Source organism: Harmonia axyridis, chromosome 1, assembly GCF_914767665.1.
Source record: "Harmonia axyridis chromosome 1, icHarAxyr1.1, whole genome shotgun sequence".
Classification (NCBI taxonomy): Eukaryota; Metazoa; Arthropoda; class Insecta; order Coleoptera; family Coccinellidae; genus Harmonia; species Harmonia axyridis.
Window position 1 is genome coordinate 36,616,845 of NC_059501.1, and position 19,647 is coordinate 36,636,491.

Genomic DNA, 19,647 nt, shown 5'->3' on the forward strand with positions numbered 1-19,647 from the left:
AAATGGAAAAAAGTAAATTTCGTATACTGATTATGCCAAAATCCACGAATTGGGCTACGAAATTCTACCTCATCCAGCTCATTTTCCAGATTTAGCCCTTGCGACTATCTTCTGTTTCAAAATATCAAGAAATGGCTGGACGGTAAGAAATTTGAGTTGAATGAATAAGTCATTACCGAAACAAATGCTCATTTTGAGAGCTTAATAAAAAAATTAGAAAAACGCTGGACTAAATGTATCGAGATAAAAGGTCATTATGTAGAAAAATGAAATGTGTATTTGCCGAGAAAATTTTGTTTTATTCAAACAGTCAATACCTCATCAAACCGCCCAAGTATGTACCAACCAATTTTACATCACTGATTGGATTGGATTGTTTTTGATGAAAGATTCGAAATATGTGCTATAGTGACTGTCGTAAAGGCATATTGATTTGCAGGAGTTGTTTTCTGATCAAGTAATTTACTGGTTTGTTGACAAGAATCGGCAATTATAACCTTTTGTGACTTGACACCTTCCAACTCTTGGTTAAAGGACTATTTGGAATTAAAAAGTGAATATTCATTGAGGCCTTATATCACAATATCTCTACAGATAACAGTTTTATTTTCTTTCTGTATAACTCATTTGTTTCTGGAGATAACTCAACGATATTCGGTTTGTAACCCTTATCAAATATGAAGATTCTAATGTTTTCATCAGATTTTTTTTGTTCTCCATTGTTTCATAGACGTGATAATAATTTTTTTCTGATCAACTCCATATTGGTTCTCCTCAAGAGGTAATAAAGAATAAATTACAAATTCAACAATGTATCACCCTCCACAAAAATATCGTGTCTAGCTACGCAAATTTGAACATTTTAAGTATTAGGCTGGAGCCAGAATTCTCAAATAACTTTGTTGACAGTTGTTATTTGAAACCATCACTTCAGTTTTTCAAATTATGTATAACAATTCCTTCACAGACATTGACAGTTGTACGCTATGGAGATATTGGGTTCAGTAGGATTATATAATTTTTAGGAAGTTACTTATCAAACAAGATTCAACAAAAGGAACAAAACTCGAGAGTTCTTCAAAACTTATTTGAAAATTCTGGCTCCAGCCTACTACTTACACAAAAAACTAAAAAGAAAGTTCGGTAGTTAGAGTCGATTTATAGAGGGTGATACATTTGTTGAATTCGTAGTTTATTCTTTATCACCCCTCAAGGAGAACCAATATGGCGTTCATAAGGAAAAAAATATTATTTAGTCTCTAAAACAATGGAAACAAGAATAGATCTGATGACTCTTAGAACAGTTATTTATAATACAAGTGTAGAAGGCATTGATATTCTTCCACGAGTTCAAAATTCAAAAACGAGCCACGAAGTGGCGAGTTTTTGAAGGAACGTGTGGTAGAATGAGCCTTCTGTACGAGTATTATACATTATTTTCTCTAATTCATTTCATTTTTATCGAAATTTATGAAATATTTCCATAAATATCATTTAGTGATTTTTGCATTGAAAAATGTTGGTTGGCACAACTGATTTCTTTAAGGGAAATTGATGAATTGACAGATAAAGCCGTGGCGGAATGTTCGTAGTACCAACATATAATAATAAAATATAACCATGAAAACTGTGCGTTTCTGATATATTCTCGCACGATTTTGTTCTACAAGATGTGGAAGAATGAACTGAATAACCACAGAATTAGAGAAACTCTATATTTGATTATGGCTACAAACTGAATTTCATGAAGTTATCTCCAGGAACAACTGAGTTACCTATACAGATAAAAGAGAATATCGGGAACCGTTGGAGATATTCTACTTCTGTTTACACCAATGCACTCATCCCTAAATAACGCAACTTTTTCGTAATTTAAACCACCCTGTATTTCTAACGGTTTTCGATATCCCTGTAGTACCCTACTGAATAGTTCGAATCCTGTATACTGGAAATAGTTATTTTGGGCATTTTGAGAATTATGAAGATAGAGTTGAATTAAACGTTGTGGTTGTCTAAATTCTCAATTATTTTTAATTTATTACTAGCGTTACTGCAAATTATTGCATGAAGATACAAAGACTATTGGAAAACAAGAAAATGGCGATAAATTGTTTCTATAGTGGAAGAATTGACCTGAAGAGCTTTGGAAATTAGGTTGGTTTGATTTTAGATCTGTATTCAGGAGATCAAAAAGGTGATGTAATTGAAAAATGTTATCATTATTTGCCTGTATAGGATCCTAAAATTTATATACTTAATAATCCACTAAATTATAAGAAACTCCATGCTTCCTCTAATGTCACAAAGGTGAAAAGATGAAATGTTGCTATCTACTCACAACTATGGACAGCTTCAACGCTCATTACAAGATCTCTATCTGATAATTGTTTTCTCGATTGCAAATTGAATATAACACAAATTCCCGAATGCGCTTGTAAAAATCTAGTTTGTAAATTTGACGAAAAATGCAACGTTTTAATTTCGAATATAGGTTCAGGAAATTTTTTTTTGCAGTAGAGAATTAAAGCTGTCCTTTTGAAGAACTAACGAAACCTAATCACTCTGATCGTATCTACAATATTATAGCAACCTAAAAATGTAATGATGGAATTCTTGTGCGAATATATAACTCACCCCAAATTTTCCATGAAAAAAATTTTACTGGAAAAATCTATCATTCGGTTAGTTGAATAATTATGACAAGAGGTGTCGATATTATACTGAGCAAATGATGAAATTCACAATATTCCGAACATTTTATTGCAACTCCGTCGCATTTTAAAAAGATTTCATTTCTTTTTAAATTCGATTTGATTATATACTATAAATATAAAATATTTTCCTCCATGAAAGTTACATTGGTAAATAATGAGTAATCCCTGAAAAGGAGAAACAGCGTTCAATGGAATATAGAAGAGGTAAAATTGATGCAACTTTGAGTGGATAATAAGATTTGACTTTCTTATATGAATCGACATTTAAGGATTGTTCAAGAAGATATTGCACTCGACAGATAGATTTATAATATATTTCAATACAGAACGAAATTTCTTGATAAATAAAGATATTTCGTTTTAAGCCAAAAATAATTAGGTTTAAATCCTTGAAGAAGGAAAGAATGAAAATGTTCTACGAAGTATGAAAATCGTATTTCTCATAGTCTCAGTGAGAAAAATAACCAAATGTATGATCACCAGTGAAATTTTACTGATGTGAAAGCTCTTTATATGAAGACATTATTATATGTAGTTCTGCATATTTTCACGAATAGAACATAATTTGAACAAATATAGAAAATCTTCATGAGAATCAGTACAAACTTTTCTATGTACAGCATCAAATATCGGAGCAAATAAGATGCTGCTCTGAAAGACATCCAGGAACACCTTCGAAAGAAATAAGTACCTATAGTAGGTATTTATAATGATAATAATATTTTGAAGGGGTTTGATTTCAAGGAAATCAAATATTTCTGGGATTGCAATTGAAATGAAAAGTGGAGAAAACAACTTTCATTGGGATTCGTTCAATATCGGCGCTGTTATTGTTGTATGGCATTGATTATATGTTAGAAAAAATAGAAGATGAAACATTTACAAAATCAGACACATTTCTTACAGCTTTTTCCAATGCATTGATAATTGTCAGCTCAAAAACAGAACACACATTTACATACACATTGAAATGACACATATACGATTTCAGGGTGTACATCATGCTCCACGTGCAGATGGAAAGTTCATGCTCTAGAGGAAAATTTACTTCCATCTTTCATCACAATATCTTTGTATGAGATACAAAGTTATCTTAGTCATGCTAGGGGAATAGTAAGAAAACACAGCATACATTCAATACCTCTTTCCTGTTCTTCAATTCTTCGGAGTTGAAACTATTGAGTAACAAAGCCAAGAACAAGTTCAGGACCATGAAGTTTCCCATCACGAGTGTAGGCAGGAAGATGGCTAGGCACAAACCTGGACTCTGAAAGAATATAAAATTTTAGGAGAAAATAATGATTGGAAATAATCCTAGAAGTGATAGAAAATTTAAATTCTCTTAGAACATTTACAAACCGTTCATATTTTTTGTGAATAATTACATCTCGTCATACTTTTATATTTTTAGCTTATATTCAATTTATCGTACTCATGTTTTAATTAATATGCAGTGGTGCCCAATCAGTATCTTAGAATTTAATATGAAGGTGTTTGAAAGAAATGCATAAAGAATGCTGAAAGTCAAAATGGCAACGTTTTTCTCTCTTTCCATCCACAAACAGTGAAAGTCCAATAAAAAAGAAGAGAAAAGTCATGCTCTACCTCTGTAAAGTTTCGTCCCTGGTGCCCACATCTTAGCCGTGTCTAGTAGTTTCATTTCCATTTAGAATTTTTTGGAAACCTTATACTGGTAAAGAATTGTAATTCTAAGAGAAAATGTATTCGAGAATTCAGATAATTCGAATCAAAATATTTCGAATATACCTACTGTTATGGATCATGTAGTTTACTTTCTTGATTTTAGAATTGAATATTCAAAGACCCACAAGAAAATTTTGGCGCCCAACGTGGGGCACGAACCCACGATTTTTTCGTGACTTTTTTCCTGAGGTGAGTTTTCCTTCTTTAATCAGGTTCTTAGAATATTTCTCCATTTTTTTCTCCACGTTTTGATACCACATATCTTGCATTCGGTCTATTTAATGAGTATTTTCTAATATTCATAATTTAAGTGAATTTAAGCTAATTTTTCAGTTTCTAAGATTCTGAACAGATGTAATCAAATCAAAAAAATTCCATTAAAATCAACATGAAAAATATAAAATATGATTCATTATGAACATTGTGAGAGGAAATTGAATATTCATCCCTTGATTGTTTTAACAGAATGAAAATGATTTATAAATGGTTTCTCATCCTTAAATTGAATATCTTCTGTTGATTTTATTGAATTTAACTTGAATTGTGTTAACATTGTCCTGTTGTCCTTCCCATACTGTTAATGGATCTTATCAATTAGAAAATTTATGATGTATTTGATGAATTAGGTGATTGTTTCCGAAAATTATAATTTGGCATTGTATTTCGTTGATTTTTATCAGTCGATTTTAAAATTCCATAACACTACTTATACTCCCCTTTCCTCAAAACGATTTTGAAAAGGGAACTGTTCTAATTACTGAATCCAGTATCATCATTTATTGAATGCTAATCTTTATTCTTGTCATTGGATTTCTAGAATATAAATACGTATCACTGCCAAGTGCCAATAGAGAAGTATTTTCCATTGAGAGAGAATACCACCACTCAGTTCAAAACGAAATTATAGATTTTTCTTCTAGCATTCACCGATTGTATGGGGTTTTCACATAATGTCTTTAAACAATTATCTATCATAAATTGTAGAATGAAAATATTTCTAATCAATGGGAAAACATTTTGTTAACTTCTCGTGTTTTGCAAAAGAATTGAGGATATGTTATGTTCAATGATATATTTGATGATTAGATATTCGCATATAAAATTTGGAGATTTTTCTCATTGATATTAACAGTTATAACGAGCTTATTCAATCGTAAACTAATTGATCATATCAGAGGTTGAACATTCCATTCGAAATATGAGCAAAAGTTCTTATTATGAGTATGAGAGAATAATATCCTTGCAAATGAGAGTTAGAAATTCTCAGTGTTATCCAAATGATTATCATATTTTACGCTTTGTGGGAATTTCAAAGGTGTGGAGCAATTGTGAAAATTGATTAAAAATGTATTATTATTCTTTCTACATATCCACCCTTAACGTGACAAAATTTCGTACGACGATTCAAATCTATGTTCACGTTTTGGGATTCAGCATTCAGCAAACTTAGATTTCAACACAGAAAAAAATGTTTGCCAGAATCAAGCCCTGTTAAGTTATTCAAACATCTAGATCCTTCCTTCTTGCCGAAGAGTAGGAGATGAAAAGTCCCAAATGGACCTGCTTTCCTATAACAATAAAGATATTCAGGATTCCGCCCTTGACGCAGTAGTGAGGGCGAATGTTTATACTAGAAGAAAGAACATTAATTCAGAGCTCTGCTTCGATGTTTCACCGCGTAAAATGTACATATTGAAGTTTGTTCGAGGAGGTGAATTTTTATGGTGTGTAAGGTGGTAGTTAAATATTGGGATAGTCAGATGTGTTCGAATGAGCTTTTTTGTCGTCAACATCGAGGGTCTGTTGACGTATACAGAAAATTTACTGATCTGGGGTCGGATTGACTTATCCAGAATACGTTGTGGATAAATCTCAAATACTAACTGTAATTCAAATGAATAAAATCTTTTTGACAATCAACCCGAATGTTTTCGATGGTTTGAAATATCATAAAATATTCACCTAAGGCACACGTGCGCAAATCAATCAATCAATCAATGTTATTTATTTTACCAAATTTAGTACAATAATTTTCAAGAAATACTGTCAATTAAACCAATGGTTTGTGACTGACAGTAACAATCTTTACATCTAAACAGTTTCAAAATCAACAAATATACATGAACCCATTTTAGTATCTTCATTTCACCAGCTTATAATTATACAGCTTATAATATTTTCTCCCAATTTTATTGATTCCCCCTCTATTTTTGTACACAGTACAAATCAAGAATTAAGAATTGTGTTTTTTATTTTTCTGACAAAATGTCTGAGGTCACTTATACGCTTTATCTTCTGAGGTAAGGCGTTGTATAATCGTATACCCACGTGTGAGGCATGTTTTTGAGAAATTGTTTTCTGTATTTTCGGCGTTTTTATTTGATTTTGGGATTGACTTCTTGTGCCATAAGTATGCTCATACCTTACATAATCTACACGGTGTTAGTATATCATCAACACGGGACACGGGATTTCATATTTGATTCAGAATTTGGGCTCAATAAATTGCGTTACATAAATAATTTGTTAATCATATTCGAATGCATAAAATCTTTCTCAGTTTTTCGGATGAAAATTGCATATCGAGAGAAAATAAGTGAGGTGAAATTTGGATTGGAGGCATATTCAATATGCAGGGTATCCCGGGACTAATTGTACATACTCTTATCAGAGGCAGATGTAGACTAGGGGAGAACGGATTGACTATAAAAAATTAATTTTCTGCCTTTCCTCAGAAAGCCACAAGGTGAGTTTTCATATTCATGGAAATACTGAGACTATCATCAGAACCAAACTTATCGGCGGAATTTATTGAAACTTCGACGTACCTATGTTGCATGAGATCGAGTCAGAAAGATTAATTATTTCAATATTACAGGACCGGACAATTTTCATTTTTAGTGCTGAATTTCAATATATCAATTGAAATCGATTCAGAAAATAAACAAAATTTCGAAAGTGATTTTGAAAATGCTTTTCGCTAAATTGATAATAGATTTATAGTTTATTTATTCTTGCTTGGCCTTTATTGAAATGAAATTGAGTGAATGATATGCCATTTATAATGTATTCAATATTTGGAGCGGAAGAAGTGGGTTATTTCAAAGACAGATAATATACGCCAATTTTCAACTATCGTTCGAGCCAGAACGGTTCATCGGACAGAAAACTTAATCGAATAAATTGGTGGGATGTTTGATTTGTTTTTGTATTGTATTGATTCATTAAAAATTGATATTTTCCGAGTTAAAAGCAAAAACCGTCAAAATTTTTTTTTTACATTCAATAATAATAATAATATTTATATTTATTGTTTGCCACAAAATTTTCGTGGCAAACCCCAGAATCGGATTCAGCTCCAAAAGAACATATTAAATCAAGGAATCAAACTCCAAAACTTTCCTGTAAGAATCACATATTGACTAATTATCTCATATAAATTTCTTACCTCTAATATCTTAGCCTGAGTCGTTTATATGTCTAGCTTTGAATTGATCTCTGAATTGATGCAATTTTGTTTTCAAAATAATCATTTAGATTATTTTATTTCTCCCCTTTCTAATGGTGTAAACCTTTTTACAGCTTAATGGCCAATGATTATAATATCCAAACCTGCTTTGTGGAACTAGGGATATGTGTGACAATTTTATGATCTACAAAAATTGCTTCTCTGATCTGTACCTATATGAGATGTGATTTGCTAGGATTTCAATGCTGTCGGTTAGTTGATCTAGAGAAATTTCTCATAGAGCTTGAAATGTTATTGGATACATCTACACGCCAAATTTGAATTCAATCGATCAGTGTCACTGAAAAATCAGCTTGGTTTCTCTCGATGCTTTGCTTAAATTTGCTATGGTCCTAGCTATGCTATGGTCACGATCAAGAAATTCTGCAGAAGCTTGAATTGCGATATTATATGTACATGGTGTCCCAAATTCGATGCTCGCTGAAAGCATCTCGAGAACTATAAGACTTGGAGAAAAAAACTCCAAGAACGCCTGATCTCTCTATTAGAAACCTTCATGAACGTTTTATCTTCGCTGATTGGTTCCTTATTGGATTGCATCAAAACGATTTTCATGGAAAAATCATCTTCAATGTTCAGGCCCATTTTCACATAGGACGTTAAGTTCATAAGAAGAATTGTCGTATTTGGGGTTCTAAGAATCCAAGAATGTGATGAAAAGCCTCTCCATTTCCCATGTGTCATTGTTTGGTGCGATTTATGGATTTGCTATGTGATTGGACCTTACTTCTTCGAAAATGAGAGTGGTGCAACTGTTACGCTGGGCGGATTTCGCTATGAATGATAATTTTCTATGGCCAGAATTGAAAGACGTTTTTTCGCAACAAGATGGCTCTACGTGACACACAAGGAACAAAACAATCGCAATTTTGCAAGAAAAGTTCCCTGGTTGTGTTTATTTCTATATGAGGTGAACACAATTAGCCACAGAGATTTTTTGATTTTACAACTTTAGACTTTTTTTGGGACTACGTGAAAGGTAGGGACTCTGCTAATGGTACACAATCGATTCAATACCTTAAAGATGATATTCGTGAAATTAACGAGGACATACAGCCGCGAATGTTCGAATTGGTCCTGAAAATTTTCATGAAAAGGATATGGTGCTGCAACCGTAGCCTATTTGGCTTTTCCATCGTTGATAACTTTTTCAAAATTTAATAAACAATAATTGATTTCTCCGAAAATATACTCGTTTTTTTAACATCAAAATGAAACCTATTATTGGAAAACCCTTCATACACTTATATGCTATGTATGTGGTTTCTACATTTTTCGGGATACCGAATTGATTAAACTGAATTCGATATCCTGGAAAAGATGAGGAATTTTTATCGATATTTGTGTAGGATCCAGTTACTTATTGTTTCCCTGTAAATAATTGCGATGGTCAACCGGATGCTTGGAGACCTATTAGTTTCTTTCAGTGTCGAGGGCATGACAGTTTCAATTTATTTACAGGGAACGAATTGTTATTGTACATAATGTAAAAAGGATGTGTTATTCTTCGGGGTGTCGAAGAATGTGTCATGTCGGTTGTAAAACTTAAGAGATTTTTGGGGTTGGAAAAGTTTCAGAACAAGACGGTTATGCCAGATGTGTTACATCTTTTTCTCAGGTTCTAGTCCTTCTAGAATATTTGATTTCCAGGAATCCGCCAAAATATTTGGGGGCGGTACGGCAAAAGCCCTTATTGGACTAGGGGGATGGTACCTTCCCCTAAGGGTGTGGTCAAACCGAGAGAGGTCTATATTCGAGAGAGGGTAGTTCCAATCAGCAGAGAGCACAGTTCAGATTAAACCGAAGACGGGTACAGACGGTACAGTTTAACTTAAGTCTAAGACGGGAGACAGAACAAGTTCGGTCGGTCAACTTAAGACGTACGACGTAAAGACGGTTCGCGGACTAGATAAAGACGAGTCGCGAACAAATCAAAGACGAGACGACCGAAAACTTGAAGTACGACGAAGACGTGATGAACGAAGACGTTTCGAGTAATCAAACTAGAGTTAAAGACGAAATTCAGTACCGTAGCGAGAAACTTGTGATTAAGACGTAATGAGGATCTTCTCAATACTGAGTTTGTACTGTATAAGTGTGGCTTTGTAAATAGATGTAAATAATTGAAAAGAGTTTAATTATTACAAATCCAACAAAGTCACGGAGAAAAAGACGAAAGGCCAGGTAATCGAATCATACCTCTAGACGATCGATTAACCAAGCCTACATTTGCAAGAGCTCAAAATTTATATTGTTACAGTTCCCTTATATATTGCTTGGTGAATGGTTTGTAAACAGCGTTTTACGTCACATAAGCGAAACGGTGAAATGAAACTCTTATTTAAATGCGGACAAACATTCTTCCTACCTCTCCAGCTTCAGCTCTCATACAGTCCCAAAGTGGCTCGATCCATTCGCCGCATAATATCCGGAAAATCATCATGAACGAATGAAAAAAGTCAGTGAAGTTCCACCTGTAACAAAAAGTGAAATTACAGTAATCTTTCATATATTATCAATAATTTCGTTGAATACACGTTTACTTTTTATTTCATTTTTTGATTCCGAGTCTATTGGAGGAAGCGTTGTGCAAATCAGTGTCAACGCATTGTGCTTAGATTTTGAAAGCACTTGAACCGTTTTTGTGCTCCCAGGGGTTTTTTAATGGCAATGCTTATTGGTTAGTGATTGAATCATTTCAACAAAAGGTTTATTGTCCATAGTAATCCCCAATGTGCTCCTGAGTATTGATATTTTTAATAGAGTGATAAACATCTCGCGCTGGCGCTATTGTGGGAACTTAATGATGCGTTATATTTATATTTGAATAATTAATATGCCAACATTCAACAGCTAATAATACCATCGAGAGCGAAAATTTGATATAACCCTTCAAGCTGAAATATATTCCTTTCTATTAAGTATCATATCAATTACAAATCGATTTATTTTAAAAAGAGAAAATAAAACGCAAAATCTAAGTATATATAAAACCGCTTGCACATATACGTCAAACTTTAAACGTAAAATCACAGCCCAAACGGGACCATCTAGAGCAAAAATGACAAGAATAAGACCCCCCTCAAAATCGTCTGGAGATCCCGGGAAAAATCCCAAACCTTCGATTTTCCCCGCGGTTTTCGAGTATACGGGGTGTTTCGGATCATTTTGACATTTCAAGTCCCATATTTCTGTGGTATCTGTGGACAATTTGGCTGTCAGTGTCATGTTAATAATAAATATTCCATTTCGATATATGAAAGTTCTTGAAAAAGTTTGCAGTTTCCAAAATTGTATTCAATATTTAAATAAATGCCGACAGATAAAATGCAAAGTCTTCGGCGAATCAAAAATTCCATAGATATTTGTCAAAATTTGGAAATGAACATTTATATCATGGAATGCATTTTCCTCAATTCAGGTTTGTTTGAAGGGTTTGTATTATTTGGAATTAATTGGATGAATGTTACTTTATTTCAGGAATTTTTCGTTTATTTTCCACAATCTATAAAACTACATTTCCTTTCGTGAGAATTTGAATTTATTGCGACAGAAAATGGAACTACCAAAGAGAACAGAAGCTTCATTCATCAATTCAGTCTTGGATTGGAGTAAAAGTTATGCTACTATGAAACAGTATTAAACAGATAGAAAGACTCCTTATAGATAATTCACAATTGGCTTTATTACTGGAAAAAAAGAGCCAAGTTAGTCAGATAACAGTCAAAAGTTTCCATGAGTTTTTTGAATATCTAAAATATACACTTTTACGACAGAGGAGTGCAAAAATATAAGTGATCACTCCGTTTTTGAAGAATTTGAGTGCAGTGCTGTTGAATTTATAATGAATAAGTCAAATCTTTCATACTAATAATTTCAACTATATATACCCTGTTATATTATATTCCGCTCAACTGAAACATGTATCAATAAGCCTTGGAAATTAGAGACTCTCAAACTTATCACCTGATTTCTCAAAAAGGTTTCACCAAGATAAGATATTGTAGGTAATTGCTTATGAGGTAACATAGGCCATGGGTATTTGAAAGGCAAGTCTATTCATTATGTCTCTTTTTAGTTGGTTTATTATAGCTATACTGAATATTTCTAAAAATAACATTCACTTTAGATGTGAATTAATTAAATTTGGACTTATGCATCATATCATATATGACTATGAAATTGAGAAAGACATATTTTTCTGAATTCCATTATAAGTCTTTCGAATAGTACTTTGAAGATATTGATTTCAATGACGTATAGAATATATCAGTTGAAATACTAGTCAAAATGTTACGACAGAAATAAATTTTGAAGGATCATTCAGTATATGAAGAATTTAACATGGCAGTCACTTTCGAAATTGGTATCAATTTTCCAGCAATTCAATGAAGGTATAAAATACTTTAAAAAGCAACTATTTATTGAAAATTTCCATGTCATGAATGAATGATCAAATTTGTATAAAAATGTTGATACCTACCTATTTGTTCACTAAAGTTTCCAATCTTTTAATCGTTATAGGAATAGGTGCTATATGGCCATTTCAAAAATGCTATCCTACTGATTTATTCATTGCTTTTCATTTTGGTAAGAATTAAATTATTCATTGATTCAGATCCAAAGTTAACATTTGAAAAAATCAAGTCAATGTAGTTATCGAATCCACTAATATGGGTCAATAGTATTGGCCGATACACTTTTAGTACCGATTTCAAATACTCAGTTCCTTTTGACTGAAGTAAAAATTGAACAATGATCTTTGTATCTTGAAATGAGTTTTGCACTTTTCCAGTGTTCAACAATGAGATAATTATTAAATTGACTCAAGAAATTAACAGAGTATGCTATATCAGGACTAGTTAATACTGCTAAAGATGTTATCATAATAAACCTATTAATTTCTTATATGGTTCATCATTACAACTTTCTTTTGTTGAATTAAAATTCAATTTAGTTTTCACATGTTCACAATCAGACATGTTGAATTATTGCAATACATATTTGAAGAATATAATCGATAGCGTTACTACCTTTTCCATAATTTCTAGTAATATTCATCCCTAATCATTTTTTAGCTTCCCCTAATTTCTTTATCATAAAATTTTCTATCAGAAAATTCATTCAGAATTAACATTAGTTAAAACAAAAAAGTCATCCACGTACAATGCAACAATAGTAAGCCAGTTATTTTTTGATTTATGTAAATACTATGATCAGTTGTTGATCTTTTGAAACTTATATCTATCAAAATTTTATTTACTATATAGGACATAAATTGCCCTGTTTAATTCACTTCTGAGTAAAACCCAGAGCCACAAGTCTCGTTCTATAACATAGCATCAATACAATCTTCAGATACTAAAAAACCCCTTAGTTCGTCAGGAATTTCCAATAGGTCCTTCAAATTGTTGTAATTATATTGTATTTCTTCACAAAATATGGAATAGAAGAATAATTTGCTGCTCAACTGAAAAATGTATTGATAAACCTTGGAAATGAGGGACTTCTTATAACCTGATTTCTCAGATATGGATATCCGAAAGGTAGATCTATTATTCATTCTGCCTCTTTTCAGTTTGTTTATTACAGCTATACTGAATATTCCTAAAACAAAAATCTCACTGTAGGTCTTTTCATAGATCTTATCGAACGATTATGTAAATTCAATATTTGTCAAAACTGAAAATAAACATTGAATGCAATTTCTTTATTTCAGGTAGTATTTCTATTAATGAGTCAATTGAATAAATGTAACTTCATTTTAGGGCTCACAAGTAAATATCCAATGGAATGATAGCCCTTAAAATATATCTATTATTCATTTTGAATTGACTTACAAGAATATCAATATTTTCATCGGCAAGACATAAAATGACAAATTTTCTTTCAAAGTTGAAATTCAGAGAAAAATATGCTAATAATTGTCTATTGTAACTATTAAATAAACAAAAAAAAGGACCATAAAAAGGATTACAACTTAACTAACAAACATAAACTTTTTTTGTCAATTTTTCCCACCCAATCATCAATTAAATTTGGACTTATGCATCATACATGTCTCTATAAAGAAGAAATGTGCTAATTTAAAATCTTAATGTTGGGATTATATTATTATTCAATATTCTCTAAAAAATTTTTACAAACCTATAAGCATGAATAACTTTCTTGAAAGACTGACGCTCACATTTTGATTATTCATTTCTCCCAAATTCTTCAAAGAAAGAAATTGCCATTTCTGGAAAAATGAGATCTGAGAATTTGGTTGATATCGGTTATTTTTTATTCATTATTAAAGAATACAATATACGATTTATATTCGAACAAAATTTTAAGACATGCGTCTGAGTCTGACTGACAATTATGGTCATAGAGAAATCTTTGTTTATGGTTATGACTGCGTTCGGCAAATCCACACTAGGGATGGGCAAAGGTCAGAAAACTATCGATATCTATATATTGTATCGATATTTTCTGACACTATCGAAATATGTAAGAGTAAAATATCGATATATATCGCTGTGATATTTTGGTGTGAGAAAAATCTGTTGATTTGAATAAAGTTTTTCTATCATAGAGGATAATAATAAGATTCAGTGGAAAACGACATATTTAGTAGTTTGCTTCCATTTTTATGGAGTATTTTGTCCTCCTGAACATTCATAGGGACATTGATGTTGACGAGGACGCTGTGATTACAAGGTTTTCAAAGGGTTCAAAATTTTAAAGACCAAATTAGATTTTGTGATGTAGTTGCCAATTGTCTTCTTTTTTTCATATTAAACAATCTAATTTTTTTTTAATTTCTACCTGAATGGTTAAAACCCTGATAAGTAAATAATGGTATTATAATACAACAAATACATAAGGGTAAAACTTTTTTTGCGAAATTCGAGGCTCTATTGTAAAAAACTGGTTATACATTTATAATTCAAAGTATTGCCCATCGCTGGTCACTACTTTCTTCTATCTTTCGGACAGCGTACGAATTGAAAAAACTGGTCATCTTTTGAAGCGATCCACAAATCGATCCAAGTTTTTACTTCTTCATAAGATCGGAAGTGTTGTTCAGCCAGGCCATGTGCTATTGATTGAAACAAGTGATATTCCGTGGGAGCAACGTCTGGAGAATACGTCGGGTAGGGTTGTGGGGTAGGAATTCCCATTTTAACGTTTCCAAGTATATCTTGATTACTTTCGCAACATGGGGTCGAGCATTGTCATGCAGTAAAATCAATTCATCTTCTCTCTCGTTGTATTGCGGCGGTTTGTCTTCCAATGCTCGGTACAAACGCATTAATTGCGTTCGATAACGATCGCCTGTGATTCTCTCAGTCATAATACACTACGCCGAGCTGGTCCCACCAAATACTGAGCATGACCTTAGAACCGTGAATATTCGGTTTGGCCGTCGATGTGGAAGCATTGTCAGGATATCCTCATGATTTCATGCGCTTGGGATTATCGTAATGAACCCATTTTTCGTCTCCAGTCCCAATCCGATGCAGAAACCCCTTCCGTCTTTGTCTTGCAAGCAGCTGTTCACAAGTAAATAAACGTCGTTCAAACACCTCGCGGCTTCAACTCGTACCGCACCCAATTTCCTTGTTTCTGAGTCATTCCTATGACTTTCAGGCGTTTTGAAATGGCTTTTAGTGTCACTCCTATTGATCCTACAATTATTGTTGCGTTTGACATGAATCTTGATCAATTATTGCCTCCAATTCTGCATCTTCAAAAAACTTCTCTCTTCCACCGCGATGCTGGTCTTCGACATCAAAATCACCATTCTTGAAGCGTTGAAACCACTCATCTATTTCTTTATTTATTTAATCAAACGGAACAAGCCATTTTACAGATGTACCAGAAAATAACTAAACCTAGACATAAACAATATCGTTGGTACGTTCTTCCACCAATATCGTTCTCACTATAGGTATTTGAAAGCATTCGATGAACCTCAGCCGCGGATTTTTTCATATTTTAGTAGAAAATTGAAACCTCCCGCAAATGACGAGAATTTGGCTCGTAAGCTAACATGGTTAGTCGTGAATAACTTTATGATGCAGACACAAATCGACTAACATGTCAATGGCGTTATGTTCACAAATACCTAAACTTATTGTATGACATCTACGATATATTTATTTCTCTAATTCTATGGTTACTCCGTTCATTCTTCCACATCTTGTGGAACAAGATCGTGCGAGAATATATCAGAAAAGCACAGTTTTCATGGTTATATTTCATTATTATATGTTGGTACTCCGAACTTTCCGCCACGGCTTTATCCGCCAATTCATCAATTTGCCTTAAAAAAATCAGTTCTGCCAACCAACATTTTTCAAGCCAAACATCACTAAATGATATTTATGGAAATATTTCATTAATTTCAATAAGAATGCAATGAATTAGAGAAAATAATATATAATACTCGAACAGAAGGCTCATTCTACCACTCGTTCATTCAAAAACTCGCCACTTCGTGGCTCGTTTTTAAATTTTGAACTCGTGGAAGAATATCAATGCCTTCTGCACTTGTATTATAAATAACTATTCTACTACCACTTACCGTTACAGCCATCTATTGCAAAACGGCGGACGCAAAGTTGTACGCCTTATATAAATATTCATATGAATATCTAAATATAAATATTTTTGAGAGGTAAGGCTTGATATCGGTATAATCTGGGATTTGGTCCCATAGAAATACTCGAAGCCCATAACGGCGAACCCCCTCAAAATTTAAGGCTAAGACCGCCCTTGATTTGTCGTCATGGAAAGTTATTTGCATCAAATATTTTCATGTGAACAAGGGCCAAACGGTATGTTCTAGGAAAAAAAATCATACAGAATTCCACCCTAGAATCAGCATAGTATACCGAGTGAATCGTCTGAAATCAGCTAACGATACAAGGTTTCCGAAAAAAATCTTTTATTTTCTAGAGGGATACCCAGTGAAGGATCTACCGGCATAGTGACGGGGTCCAAGGGGCGGAGCCCCTTCGGCGAGCAGAGCGAGTAATATTTCTATAACAGAAATCATTTGTGCAGGTGCAAATATTTTCGTTTTTGACTCGGATTTTTGTTGCCACTAGCATTCATACTTCTTGTTACTCTATTACTTAGCAACCTATTCTTTTTATATAATTAGATTTCTTCACGATATTACTTCCGAGGATTATTCAAATATTCGATCACTACTCCCTTTTCTGAATAATATTCTTATTTTTATGATTACGTTTTATTCTACAGAAAAATATAACAAGAATTCATTTAAAATCGTGGGCAACTTTTTTCTGTATTTACAAGTAGCGCTTAGCTTGTACCATATTCTTTCCAGATTCGAAGTATGTAAACAAATGTTAGTGATTTGGTATAAGCTCAGCGCTACTCGTAATCACAGAAAATCAACTATAATTTCTCCACAAGTCTCTTGACCACGAATTTGATTGAATGCTCGTTAGTATCTATCTATCTACCTTCTTAATTTTCATTATGAACCCAATATTTCCGAAGTATTTTCATGAAAATAGATGTAAATCTAATTTTTTTGCAGTTTTTGACATGGTATTTCAAATATTCTTTCTTTAATCCGAAATTAAACGTTATATTCACTATTATTCTACTTTAATTTGATTCTACCTTCAAGATTCCGCAAATTTAAATGATAAATTTTCGAATTTTTTATATTTTACAAAACCAACTCGTCAATTCGAATATTAATTGATTAAATATTCCGTTGGATGAATGAGAATTGAAAACTCTTGAAGCATGTTACTTCAGTTTTCTAGGACTTCTAGACAGTTGGGCTTCAAAAAACATAAGAATTAATATGTTACTATTCATAGAAGGAAAATTATTACTTATAAATTAGAACTATATAATATATTGCTCTGAAATTTTTCTTTGACATTAGGCGAGTTGTATTGTTGTAGACGAAAAAGACAGGTCTCCGCTATTTGATATTCTATCAATTTATATAGGTTAACAAATAACAATCATTGGTATAATTCAGTTGGTACTTACATTCAATTAAAATCAATAATTTTTCCATAAATGAAACTTAAAGCATTAAAAGTTCAAAATCCATTTTTAACGCAGACTTCAAATTGTTCTCTTTTATCCTTGTCTTGCTTAAACATTTTTATTCTGATATTTCTCTTCAGATTGTTGACTTTGAAATATAATGAACATTGAATAGGTAAAATATTAATTCCAACTGAATTTCACCTTCACCAGTTTGCCCTAATGAAGTGCTTAGTGCTTGAAGCCCTTATTCTCTAGTGGTGAGTGTTTACTCGAATCACTATTAATCAGTCCTCGTTACAGCTCTGACGTTGTGGTCATTTTTGGAATTAAAAAATGTGGCCACTAATTTCAACATTTCCTGGCATGGAACACGTTTCAAACTACAATTTTGGTTGGTCTGTCGGTGCACATCCATGCAACAACTTCAACTTCTATTTCTCATCCTTAGTCTTATTCGTTTCTTAATATTTGATGAAAATTTTTATCAGCATTTAGTTCCAAATGTAGATCACCCCCTACAAAATTCAGTTTTTCATATAAAAGGAAAGCGTTGTTCTACCGATTTTCATGAAATTTCCTATTCTATTTTGATGAAATTTGGCATGTATATTTGGATTAAAGTGGATGTATTTTCCACAAATTCAGGCTCTTTCGGATAACATGCTCTACTCGTATTAGGATTTCAATATTTCGCTTTCTACCAGTCCAATTTTGAAGAAATATGGTATTGTTATTTGGGTTGGGACGTCAGATGTTACATAGTAATTTCAGCTCTAATGAATATACGTTGCGTTTTAGGGCTCCTTGGAAGAGAATAGTGCTATAGAACTGAAAACTACGTACTCTGGAGTGCTGACTTCATTTAACGTGAAGCAAAAATTAAAAATAAACTAAACCAAATAGCTCCAGGAATTGGTCAATGATATACGAAATATGTATTACTACTACTATCACTCCTTTGCCCCAATGGGAATCCATGTCTCAGTTGACATTTAGCCTTTAATTCATTTCTGTCTTTTCCATGAAGATGCAAAATACAGAGAGGGCCATTGAAAACGAAACAGCGGCTCTGTAAGTCGGCAGAACCGAGTTATATAAAAACGCTCGGACACGTCAACAACATTTTCGAGGGGGACATCGTTCGCGATGAAATTCACTCGAAATACATTCCATCCCTCGGAGCTGTGACCGCCACCCCTAAATTTTTAAATGGCACCATATGGCAAGTGATACCTCATTTGAAAGGTAGTTTCCTTCTCAATATCAAACAACAGAAATAAATTAATTCTATCGATTCGTTTTCGAGATATAGGAACTTGAAGTTGGGAAATAACTTTTTATTCACTCAATCAATAAAAATAAGATCTAACATTGCAACTGTTTAAAGATAATTATCATTGTCAAGGAATTAAATGATCTAACTGTTCACCACCCATTTCCATACAATAGTACAAGTTCTGTTCAAAATGAGACCTCACATTTCGTAGCATTTCCGGCGTTATTCGACGGCATTCTTCAATAATTCTACGTCGTAAATCTTCCAGAGATTCTGGTTCGGTTGCATAGATTTTGTTTTTCAAGTGACCCCACAGGAAAAAGTCGAGTGGGGTTAAATCTGGTGATCTGGCTGGCCACCCTATAGCGCCTCTTCTTCCAATCCAATTTCCA

General features: G+C 32.9%; 1 protein-coding gene across 4 annotated transcripts in view; it reads right to left on the reverse strand.

The window, feature by feature from the left end:
- The window catches only part of LOC123682927 (sodium channel protein 60E-like), a 194,106-nt gene that overhangs the window by 68,397 nt on the left and 106,062 nt on the right, over positions 1-19,647 (reverse strand). For 3 of the 4 annotated variants that reach the window (XM_045621781.1, XM_045621762.1, XM_045621789.1), the window contains exons 11-12: positions 10,316-10,421; positions 3,847-3,981 (exon numbers count right to left, since the gene is read on the reverse strand). In XM_045621781.1, the coding sequence (XP_045477737.1) occupies positions 3,847-3,981; positions 10,316-10,421 (241 nt within the window). The remainder of the gene's footprint in view (positions 1-3,846; positions 3,982-10,315; positions 10,422-19,647) is intronic. The other variant, XM_045621771.1, reaches the window with a different exon arrangement.